Genomic DNA, 12,362 nt, shown 5'->3' with positions numbered 1-12,362 from the left:
AGCCGCAGGTCCGGTGGACTGGGACATCGGGAGCTCGCGGGTCCGGGTGGAGAGACCGCTTTCCGGAGCTCCCGCAACGTGACTTCTCTAGCCCGTGTCGCGGGGTTGGAACGACCCGGAGCGGGGCCGTACATCGCCCAGCGCGGCTTCATGGCCGTGGGACATTCCAGCGCCCGCCGGGGGCTCCAACTTTGTGACATTTAGACCGAGAGCGGGGCCGTACATCGCCCGGCGCGGCCTAAAATGGCCGTGGGACTCACCATCGCCCGCCTGGGGCTTCGACATCGTGAGAGAAATGGAGAACAGGGGAGAGAAAAGACTTTGCCTTCCATCACAGTGGGTTCACTGTGATGGATGTTTTTGTAAATTGAATTGTGTGTATGTGTAGGAAATTATCTTTGTATGGCTGTGGAAACGGAGTTTTGTTTGAGCCTCACTGAGGTTCAAATGACATGTAATAAATATTGATTGATATTGATGCATGTATTTCTAGTCTTGTGCCCCATTTTGTCTTTGAAGCCATTGTGTGCAACTAACGTGCAAAAATGCCTTCTTGCATTCTTTCCATTGCGCAGGGACTGTCGAATGACTGACAGTGAAGGAGATGTAGAAACCCGTACAAAACCAGCAGAATTGCATATACTAAAGAAACGACATAGCTTCTGTGAATGTTGCCATGAAACGTTTCATGATCTTGCAGCAGTAAGTGTATTGACTTTTTACAATAGAGCTTCAAAAAGTACAAGAGCTTTGCTTGCCAAGTTCTGTTAATTGTAGAAACAAAGAACTGCAGATGATGGTTTACAAAAAAGACCCAAGGTGCTGGAGTAATTCAGCGGGTCAGATAGCTTCAGAATGACCAGCTTGGGTAGCTTCCAACACAACTATATGATCACTGAATTCTTCAATTTTACGTAACCTCTAAAACCCTTTTTCCTGTGCCTCATTGGACTCGCACCTATTTTACCCCTCACCTCCTACATACATTCCTTCCTCTGGCTTCACAACTGGAACTCTTCAGTTGTTTTGTCTCGCAGCTTCTGTTCTTTTTTCATCCCTGACCTTTATCCAATGATCTGCCGACCAAAAACGGCACTCACCTGTGTTCACCCATTGAACATCACCTATTCATGTTCTCCAGAGAGGCAGCCTGACCCACTGAATGTCTGGTACTTGTATCATTGTCAGTAAGTAAAGAACTGTTTTGTTCAGAGTATTTGTGAAGATATCGATGAGCGTGTTCCATAAGCACAACGTTTAACACCATTTATTCTTTCCTTTATATCGATCTTTGCAATTTCTCTTTAATGCAGAAAAATATATAGCTCGCATGTAAATGGAAGCTGTATATTTCCTAGAAGCTCGCCTGTTCTAGGAACGCAGTTTGTATTAAGCACAAATAGAGACTTTTGTCTTTAACATTGATAAATTCTTCAGATGTGCAAATGCAGTATCCATAATTCACTGAATACTCTTTCAGTTACTTTCAAACCTTTACATCCCCAATGGTTTACCATGCTCCAAACTAGACAACAAATAACCAGCTTAATGACCCATCAGCAGACACTTCCTTACTGTGGCAAATTCTGTTGCAGCTTGAAACTATTCCAAATTATCTTGAACAAAGATTGCAAGTTCCTAAACTAGTTAATCCTGGAACAGGAAAACCATGATTAGAACACATGTTAATGCCTCTGCCCGTTTCCTTGCACTAAACCACTTCCCACCTATCTGTTTGGGACAGATTGTACTGGTACAGAATTAGAAAAGAGTCAAAGAAGAAATGTTATCACTCTGAGTACAGTGAATTTAGAACATACCAATTGAAAGTATGGTGGAGGCAGAAACTTCGTCACATTTAAAAGTATCTGGGAAAAAAACATGAAGACTTGTAACCTATTAGGAATGACAAAATAGTCACTTTATAGGCACCATGAGCCAAATAATACCCATCCATGCTGTTTCTATTCGTTGTATCTCATGGAAGACTATCTGTTTCTTTCTCCACTCCCTGCTGCTCCAATGTCTCCCCCGCAGACTAATAATATTCAAGCATTTTACTTTCCTTTGATGCTGTGCTGAAGTCTTCCAACATCAAGGCAGAAATACCCTACCCTTTTGTCTCCTTTTTAATGGTCTCCAATTCTTTCCAAATTGGTTCCAGCACTTTTGGTTTTACTTGTTTTCGGCTGTTTGCCATGAAAGTGTTCAGAGATGAGCAGGGATTAGGCTCAATAGTGGCAATTAATAATTGTTTTTCTATTCTAACCATTTATGTGTGGTGGAGCTCTGAGTGAATAGTTGGGTGTCAAATTGGAACAAGCTCAATGTATCACTAAAGAAGACATACATGTAAAGAGCAAAACAACATTGAAACCTTGAGTACGGATCATACGAGGAAAAGAGGCGAAACCTGAGGAGGAGAGTCGTCTCACTGTGCTATCATTTAACAGTGAAACCCTAGAGTCATACATATCACTAAACAATTCTCAATTATTATTGAAGAATAATTGAATAATAATGTCAGAATACTAATTGAAGAATGATAGTCCGAAGAAAGGTTCTGACCCAAAACATCACCCATCCATGTTCTCCAGGGAGGCTGTCTGACCCCCCTGAGTTACTCCAGCATTTTGTGTCTTTGCTATAAATCAGCAGCTGCCGTTCCTTGTCATTACTCAATTATTACTGTTCACTTATTTTTCTGAAACCATTCCAGATGCATAAGCTTAATACCAAAGGATTCAACAATTGCTCTGGTTGTAATTAAAAGAAACATTTATGTATTTATCTGAACTCAACATATATTCTGCTCGGCCTATTTCAATTTTTGCTAAAATAAGAAATATTTTGGTCCATGTTTTCTTTCTTCATCTTTTAGCCAGATGAGCTGGGAAGTAGAAAATGTGCATTTATTAGTCTGAAAGTAATCTACTTTGCTCATTTGATTACATTTATAAACATATAATGCATCCTCATAGCAGATTGTAGTCCAGGGCAGTTCCTTGTTAGGAACAAGGAACATGGCCTATATCATGTTCTTACATGGATGTGTCTTAACAGTAACTGAACGTTAAACTAACAAAACAAAGAAAGTTTGGAAGAGAAAAGATAGTTGTTGGGATTATAGCCGAGAGAACGGAGAACTGGGTGTTAACTGTGATTATGCTGTAACTATCCCTTTCATAACAGTATTTTAATATAAACCTCAATAAATTATTTAAAAATAGCAATTGTGCAGACACAAGTTATTGGTTTGGATTTTTTAACTGTTTAACTGCCCATTTAACTGTGTAAATAGAAGGAAGTCTGCATCTTCTGCAATTGGCAATATATGTACATTTCTTTTATCCTGTATCTACACTGTGGACAGCGTAATTGGGATCATGTACAGTCTTTCCAGTGGATAGCACAACAAAAAAGCTTTTCACTGTACCTTTGTACACGTGACAATAAACGTAACTAAACCAAACTACTAACCGACACTGAATACCTCTGTGGACTCGCACTGTCTTGCTGAGATTCTCACTATCTACACTGGGGAATTGCCTCTCACATCCTGGACCAACTTCAACCTGTGGAAACAATAGACGCTATTAGTAGGGACTGCAGGACAGTTTTCAAAAGACAAAGGGAAAGAAGAGTTGTATTTTATTATTTTGGAATAATTTGATGTTTTGAATTATTTATGTTTTTTTTACCTACTTTGTTTTTATATAATTTCAAAAATAGTTATCATTCTTAACTTAATTTTAAATAGTTTTGTTAATGTCTCACTGACTGTTGGTCATTTGACAATTAATTAAAGACCTTTTTGGCAACCAGCCAAGTAGGGTAATGCTTTACCAGATGTCAAAGCTTTCAGAGCAGGGCTTTCCTATGGTATCATTTGCCACTGAAGCCTCCAGGCTGGAGTCTGGGAAACTCTGTGGCAGTGATGCAGACCCTGAACATGTGCATCAGACAGACACTGGCATGGGAAGATTGCAGACAGCTGGCCCAGTTCAATACCATGGGGCATGTCATTAGTTAGGTATTGCTCTGCTGATCCCAATTAAAAATCACATAACTGGGGTATTTAGCAACATTTTAAATAACTTTGAAAACCCACTTAATTCCCCCTTTTTTTTTAAATTTCAGCATCTTCATTCAAAACAGCATCAGGATTTTGCCAGTAATCCCTCTCATTTCAATGCCCTTGATGGTATTATGTCTAGATTACCAAATGAATTTGTAGAGTGCCAAAGTAATGGGAGCATCCAACGGTAAGTCTTCAAATAGATGAACATTTATTTATTCATTTTAGAATATTTTTTGTTGAAAGATATTGTCTTTCAGACTATTGTGCAGTGCATTAATTCAGCACAAACCACCCCCACATTTTTCATTCGCTGAAATGCACACTTGGTGCCTAATTGGTAAAATACGACTCTTGCTTTTAAACCTCTAAAGATACGAAATAAGATGCTGCAGTGAAATAATGTTAATTTAATCCTTTGAGTAGAATGACTAATATTTCTACAATGAAAATAAAAGCTTCCAAAATAAATACTTTTGGCCAACATTAAATGGGAGGCACAGTCTAGTTTATGGTCAAGTGTTCTAAAGCATGACTTGCAATAAATAATGCTCCCACTTCGAGGACACATGTTTAGCTTTGGTGAGAAAAATACCAATACACTAAATTCTGCTTCCATTAACTTAACGAAAAGGAGATGTGATCCGGATAGAGGGTAGCTTTGAATTTGAAATGCATGAGAGGATGAAGGCGTGAGAACAAAGGACAAAGGGGGCTCAAAAGATAAAGGCGACTAAAATTACTGACTCGCATAAAGGTAAGGGCAATTACAGAGATTGGCTAGGTGGAGCGGTCTGTTTCCATGTTGTAGTGTTCATGTATTTCTATGACGGAACTTAATTTGTAATTCTACAGCCAAATTTTGGGCTGAGGCAAGGTGCCTTCTTATTTACATTCAACATTATGTCCAACGACTCAAAATTACTCAATTTGTGCTTTAGTGTCCTTCAAAGGACCAGGCGAGATCACCTCACGAGATGTCAGCAGTTACACATACCTTCTACAGCTGCACAGCTCCCAAATGCTAAGACTGTGTAGCGAGGCATCAGGGTCTGTGAGTGGACTGAGTTTCAGGAGTTGGAATCTAGCACGCTTGTCCTAGGCCATCCTCGTGCCTTGTTGATAGTTTGTGCTATCAAATATCTTTTCCATTGTTGCAAACCTTTTGAATACTTTAAGAGAATACAGGCAGTTGTGCTCTAACATGCTAGCTGCATTCTTAAGTAACCTTGCATTATAGAAAAGAGTATCCTCCACGTACAATGAGGTTCTTAAGAGGCAGAGTAAGATTTACTATAAGGAAGTTATGTGTAAACCAATTTTTTTCCCAAGATTGTTGCTTTCCAAGACAGTTTAAAAAAAAAAATTTAATTTTGTCAATTTTCAAAGTAACTCTCTCTAACTTTCCGTGGTGACATTGGCAGCCTGCATCTGATTAGTGCAGACCTAGTTCCTGATCAAAACTGATATTATAACCAAATCAGCCCACGTAATGGAAATCATGTTCCCTAATTAATCTGCCTTGTTGTATTCGATTCATTTTATAACAGAACAATCTATAATACAACAAAAAAAATTGAGATTCAAAAGAATGGGACTGCACTCTCTGTGACTGGTAAAAAGTAAAGGAGCCAGATACAGTCGCCCCACATTGAGTGCATTCCATGATTTTGCACTAACGTGCCATGGGGCATAAACACGCACTAGAATTTGCTGACCGCTGCCAGGCAGATGTCAATACAATCTGGGTCTCACTTGCTCAAAAGTTGAGCAGTTCTTCACTTTAAGTTCTCTAATAATTTACATCCTCAGAAGTAATGGACGTTCCATTTGGAAGATGAGGAGGCATTTCTTTAGTCAGGGGGTGGTGAGTCTGTGGAAATCTTTGCCACAGAGGGCTGCGGAGGCCAAGTCAATTAATATTTTTAAGGCATAGATCGATTCTTGATTAGTATTGATGTCGGGGTTCTGGGGGAAAGGCAGGAGAATGGGGTTTAGCGGGAAAGATAGATCAGCCATGATTGAATGGTGGAGCTGACATGATGGGCCGAATGGCCTAATTCTGCTTCTTCACTTATGAACAAACATTGCAAGATTCCAGTGATATTTGACTTTGTCTCTCTTTGTCATGTGTAATATTTATTGGTGCTTTACATTCAGATCCACAAAGACTGCATCAAATACTGGAATTTCCCTATCTAAGATGTACGTGGAATCACTGCAGGCAGTTACTAATTTTGTTCTTGAGGATGAAGATCAAGATCGTTCACTTGACTCGGTGCCTGACAGCCTAGTGATAAATCTTCCTTTAAAAAATCTGGACCAAGTTGAAATGATGGGACAGGATTCAAAGCTGCAGCTGGTAAAACCTGACAGAACGAAGGAAGACAGAAACATGGACATATCAAAACACAATCCCCTTCCGCAGGAACATGACCAGGCATCTGTAAACTCCACAAATGGAACGGATAGATGGTCTAAACAACTGGTGGTGAAATTGTTGGATTTCAGAGCAGTAGGGGAAGAGGCATGCCACAAATCTAATGAACAACTGGATGTGATGAATGCTCATATGGAGGATGCTTCATTTGATGCCGACAAAGAGGGAAGTTCAGAAACCTGCCATCAAGAAAAGCAAGAACATATGAACTCTGCTCCTGAGGAAATTTTGAGTTGTGTGAAGGCATTCCCTAAATTCCAGAAGGTTGATTGCGATGCAAATACAATAGGGAATAAATGCAATTTCAATAAACGCAAACGCTCCAATGATGCTAGTTCACAAAATGAGAACAGTCCCAGACCTAGATTGGATGATTTGTCTGAAGTGTGTAATTTTTTTACTTTCTTTAAAAGTACCAATTCTTTTGTCAATAATTTGTCCCAAGCACATACAGAATTGTTTTATTTATCAGATGTGGACAAAACCTTCACTTCTACTTGTTTTCAACCAAGTGTGCTTCCAACTACATATTCCATGAACATTGCCATGGGGGAACATTTTGACTTATCAACTAAGCTGAACTTGGACAAACCTTCTAATATTAAAGAAGATCTAGAAGACTTGCAAAGAAAGACCAATTTCAAAAACATGGTAAATCTTCAAGAGGTTGTTTGGAATTGTGAAGAGAAACAAAAATATTTATCAAACACTACAACCACAAATAATCAAGAAGTGAGTGAAGACATTCAATTTGTTCAGGCCACTGAAATTGCTTTCAATGAGAAAGTGCAACTGAAAGTTACTTTGAGCAACACAACAGACCAGGATAGAAATAAGTTGTTATCAACTGTTCCAAACACTGACGATTTTGTGTCTCCAAAAAGCAAAGTTGTCCTTGATACAGAAATTGTGCTTACAGGAGAAACAAAACTTGAAAACGCACACAAGGAAATGAATCCCGGAATGGCAGCACAAAGTCCTGTATTGCAGCTTACTGCCTCTGATAAAACCAATACCAAGAGACTGCCTGGATATGACCCATTCCTGGATGCAAAAATGGATGAAAGTGGATGTAAAAATTCTGTCAACTTCTGCCATTTTGCTTTTAAAAATAATACAGGTCAAACAGATATATTTTCATCAGAATCTGAATGGGATATTCAGTTACCTGCACAATGTTGCATTGTGCAGACCATTAGCGAAGGTCAGCATTCTGTTGACATGGAAATCTTGCGAAAGACATGTGTAGACATGAAAGATGCAGAGTATGAGACTCAGTTAAACTCTGTTTTAAAGAACAAATCAGAAGTGGATTTGATCAATAAAGAGGGCCACGATCTAATGAGTTGACACTAAAGCAAGTATCACATTGTATATTATTGAGTCCTATCTGATTGATTGCACTTATTACTGATATTACCAAAGCTGTTGACTTTCATTAAATGTTGTTAAATTATTTTACTCTTAATGGGTCAGAAAACGATTTACAGAAGCTTTGGTGTTACTAGTCCTAATTGAGTTTCTGCTTCAGTTTCATCTTTTAATTAATGTTGTTCAGTTGATTTTTCGGTCCACAATTGGGTATTGGCAGATAAACTCATAAAAAGAAATCCTCACTCATGAATCCAACCAATGCATGTTGCATCTTTTTGTTTTCTTTCCCATTCCTCGGCTAATATGGTTATCACTGCACTGCATAATATGAGCAAATTAAATCCGGATATTCTTAAAGGTCAGTGTAGAACGTTCCATGTCAGTGATGCAATGATACTTCCAGTTCATTGTAAAAGTGGTAGGGTGTAAATTCATGCCCATTGTTCAGTGTGGGATCTGATTTTTCGATGCTGTGAAGGGGTTGCAACCATCTCTCCTCCGTCCCGCTGCCACTCCTTGCTCCTTAACAATGGAAAGGTTGCCCGTTGATTCTTGACTACATTGTTACAGATTTTTCAAGTAGAACTCTACAGCTCTAGGATCAGGCCTCTTTGTTACCAGGAATATAACAGGGCAGAATATAATATTCAGAATGGCTCACCAGTATTACCTTCCAAAATAACAGACAGAAGTAAATATCTATATGAGGGGAAGAGGCTGCAGAGAGAGAATGGTTTAAAAAAAAAAAAAGGATTTATTATGTAGCAAGCTGAGCTCAGAAATTTAGAGCAGCGGTATATTGTATACTGAACAATAGACACCGAACAAAGCTCTTGAGATGAATTTATGCAATTGAACTAGTGTTTCAATCATTTTTAGCTAGTTTTTGTAGTGCTACAGAAAATCTTCGAAAAGGAATTCTATGCAATCGCTGACTGCCATTTTGTTGCATTCTGTCAATTTTCTATATTCTGTCTCAAAACGGATTTGAATATTGTAGATCCATTGTCTCTAAGATCAAAATGGGGTTGAATTCTTATTTTCCAATTCATTTGCAATTCAAGTACAATAGAGGGGGGAAACTCGAGACTCATTTGTTGCTTAATTTATAAGTTAGAACAGTAATTTCTTAATACTTAAAAATAGTTGGGAGGCAATGGATTTTTAATTTATTCTGACCTATAAAGCTGATAGTTCTAGGCCTCCCGTCAGCCAAAGGTCACCTAGTAATTGTACAAATAAACACCACCATTAAAGATGTAGAAATTGAAACATTTGTCTTGCTCTTGGTTGTTTTGACTGAAGCACCCATGTTTAAATAAAAAGGCTGGGTGTTCGAACTGTCTCCATTCATTTGAAAGAAGGGCAGATGGAGAAAAGCAAAGCGAAAAATTAAAATGAATTTGCTCCACCCAACAAATTTATAATATATATTTCATTAGGAGTACTTATTTCTTCTCCCTTTTCAATAAAATGAACCCACGCTCTTTTGCCATTCTGTTCATATTTTGCACCTCCTGAGTTCTTGCTAACCACACAGTTGAACAAAAACTTAGTATGGTCTGCCCTTTATAGTGAAAGGTGAAAATTGTGCTGGTAAGCACCTTTCAACAATTATTGATTTTAAACTTAAATAGATACCTTTCATCTTTGGGGGGGGAAAAACAACCATTAAAAGTAAATTTGTGATTGTGGTTCTAATTCCACAAATGGAACCTTTTAAAAAAAAAAATCAAAAGTAGCATATCCTGCATTAACATTTTACAACAAACACACTCTTTGCAGTTCCTTATCTTAATTTCCCAGGCATTGATTGATGTGGAAATAAATGCAATAGATGTTCTATTACATTGATTGACTAACAATGCGTGGGACAGCATTATATTGATTACCAATGCAGCGGATTAAACTGTATTTTTAACAACACTTTTTGGACATTATCATGGAAGTTTTTTGCATATAATGTGTTTGTCTGTGTGACCTAATAACAAATCATATTTGACTTTTACATTAAGTACTGCAAGCAGCTCAATGGTTTGGAAGACAAAACTTGTGAACAAGTTCTATATTGAAAATTGTTTTCCTGATCAAATTCTCATCAACTAATTGAACTGCACAAATATAATTTTAATCATGGAATGTACACTAGTTAGAATCTTTGAAATAAATGTTGAAAAGCAGCTTACTTTCTTTGAATTTGATTACATTAAAAGGATTTTTTTAAATGTTACTGATGCTATGAAACTGAGATTCACAACTTCATTGATCAATTATGAATTGACTCTAGTTGTGCTTCAGATTGAAATTCTTTTCTTGCATTTAGTCTTGGTATTTGTTTGTTATTGTTGCATGTACTGAGAAACAGTGAAAAGCTAGAGACGCAAACTACAGTAGCTGGAATCTTGAACAAACAGTGTTGGAGGAAGTCGGGTGATCAGGGAGCATCAGTGGAAAAAATGGACAAGTGTAGTTTCGGATCGGGCCCCTTTGTCAGACTGAAACCGCAGTGGCAATTGGAAATGAATAGGTCCAGAGAATGCAGAAGCCAGCGTACGACGCCCAGGAAGAAGAGAAATGTTAGAGACAGAAGAAAGGGTCATGGCAGAGGGCTCCTTGCCAGAGTAATCGGTCCAGAGGCAGAGACCCCGGGAATTGACCTCGACATTGTGACAGAAAGAACTTGGTGAGGTGTGGTGTGAGAGTACAAAAGGTAAGGCCTCTGTTGACGACAGACTATTTAGCATTGGAAAGGGGGATGGTGAATACCTAAAGGATATTCTGGGTCTAAGGAGATACTGTCAAAGGAGGAGGGGGACACAGAGAAGTGGGGTGATATAGAAGTGAGTGGCAGGTGAAGTGCTGTGATTAGCAGAGGAGGAAGGGCAGCAGGACCCAGTGGTGTCAGTGTAAAGGGCCCCAGCTGGGAATCAGTCAGGGGAGCAGTAGGACCAAGGGGAATCAACAGTCTAATGCTGCGGGCAATGAGGAAGCTGAGAAGCTTTTGTTCGCATGCTATCCAGTCAGATCAAATCATATTACACATGAGTACAATCAAGCCATAGGCAAGTGCATCAGGTAGTGCATAGAGAAAAATACCAAAGTACAGAATTTAGTGTTAAAGCATGATGGTTACAGAGGAAAAACTCCAAAGTCTGCAATGAGGTTGGTTGGAAGAGACACTTCTTCTTCATTAACAATCAGTGTGGGAGCTCCTCAAGGCTGCTTGTTCAGCCCCCTGCTCTACTCACTCTATACTCATGACTGTAGCCGGACATAGTGCGAATTACATCTTCTATTTGGCAGAATGTTATTGGATGAATTACAGATGGTGATGAGTCAGAGTATAGAAGTGAGATCGACCGATTGACCAAATGGTGCCAGCACAGCAACCTGGCTCTCAATATCAGTAAAACCTTGAACTGATCGTGGACTTTGGAAGAGGAAGGATGATGATCCATAATCCTGTTTATATCAACAGGATGGTGGAGAGAGTCAAAATCTTCAAATTCGTGGGCGTGTATATTTCTGAAGATCTTTCTTGGACCCAGTGCACTGATGTAATTCTAAATAAAGCGCATCAGCGCCTCTACTTCCTGAGAAGATTATGGAGATTTGGTATGTCAGAGAGGATTCTCTTGAAATTCTACAGGTGAACAGTAGAGAGCATATTGACTGGTCGCATCGTGGCCTGGTTGGGCAACTTGAATGCCCAGGAGCGGATAAGACTGCAAAAAGTTGTGAACACTGCCCAGTCTGAGGTCATCCTACTCGGCCCCTCGGACTCCATCAAAACGATAGCAGGCAGCCTTGGAAGCCTTACCCCATTACTCAAACCTCACGTCAAAAACCTTGGCGTGATATTTGACTCCGCGTTGAAATTTGACAAACGTCAATGCCGTGGTAAAAGCTAGCCTCCAGCTTCGCACGTTAGCTAAAATAAAATCATTCCTCCAATTTGACGACCTCGAAAAGATCATCCACTCATTTATCTCCTCCCGCCTTGATTACTGCAACTCCCTTTACACTGGCATCAGCCAATCATCCTTGTCCCGCCTGCAACTGGTCCAAAACGCCGCAGCGAGACTCCTGACGGGTACCCGAAAAAGGGAGCACATCACCCCGATTCTGGCCTCTCTCCACTGGCTCCCAGTGCGGTTCCGAAACAATTTCAAGCTCCTTCTTTATGTATACAAAGCCCTTAACGGGCTTGCCCCCACCTACATTAAAAATCTGCTTACCCACCACACCACCTCCAGGTCCCTCAGATCGTCCGACTTGGGGTTACTGACCATCCTGCGGTCTAGGCAGAAGCTCAGGGGCGACCGCGCTTTTGCGGTTGCAGCACCTAGACTATGGAACAGCATCCCTCTTCCCATCAGAACTGCCCCCTCCATCAACTCTTTTAAGTCTAGACTTATAACTTATTTCTACTCCCAAGCCTTTCTTGAGGTCCTCTGAGGGAGCACTGTA

At 39.6% G+C, this 12,362-nt stretch overlaps 1 protein-coding gene across 2 annotated transcripts in view; it reads left to right on the top strand.

The window, feature by feature from the left end:
* The window catches only part of LOC116982088 (protein DBF4 homolog A-like), a 38,315-nt gene extending 28,243 nt beyond the window's left edge, over positions 1-10,072 (top strand). For both annotated transcript variants that reach the window (XM_033035392.1, XM_033035393.1), the window contains exons 10-12: positions 576-702; positions 4,141-4,265; positions 6,239-10,072. In XM_033035392.1, the coding sequence (XP_032891283.1) occupies positions 576-702; positions 4,141-4,265; positions 6,239-7,868 (1,882 nt within the window). In that variant the 3' untranslated portion in view covers positions 7,869-10,072. The remainder of the gene's footprint in view (positions 1-575; positions 703-4,140; positions 4,266-6,238) is intronic.
* The last annotated feature ends 2,290 nt before the right edge of the window (positions 10,073-12,362 follow it).

Source organism: Amblyraja radiata, chromosome 16 (genome assembly GCF_010909765.2).
Source record: "Amblyraja radiata isolate CabotCenter1 chromosome 16, sAmbRad1.1.pri, whole genome shotgun sequence".
Classification (NCBI taxonomy): Eukaryota; Metazoa; Chordata; class Chondrichthyes; order Rajiformes; family Rajidae; genus Amblyraja; species Amblyraja radiata.
This window is presented reverse-complemented; position numbering and strand designations above follow the sequence as displayed.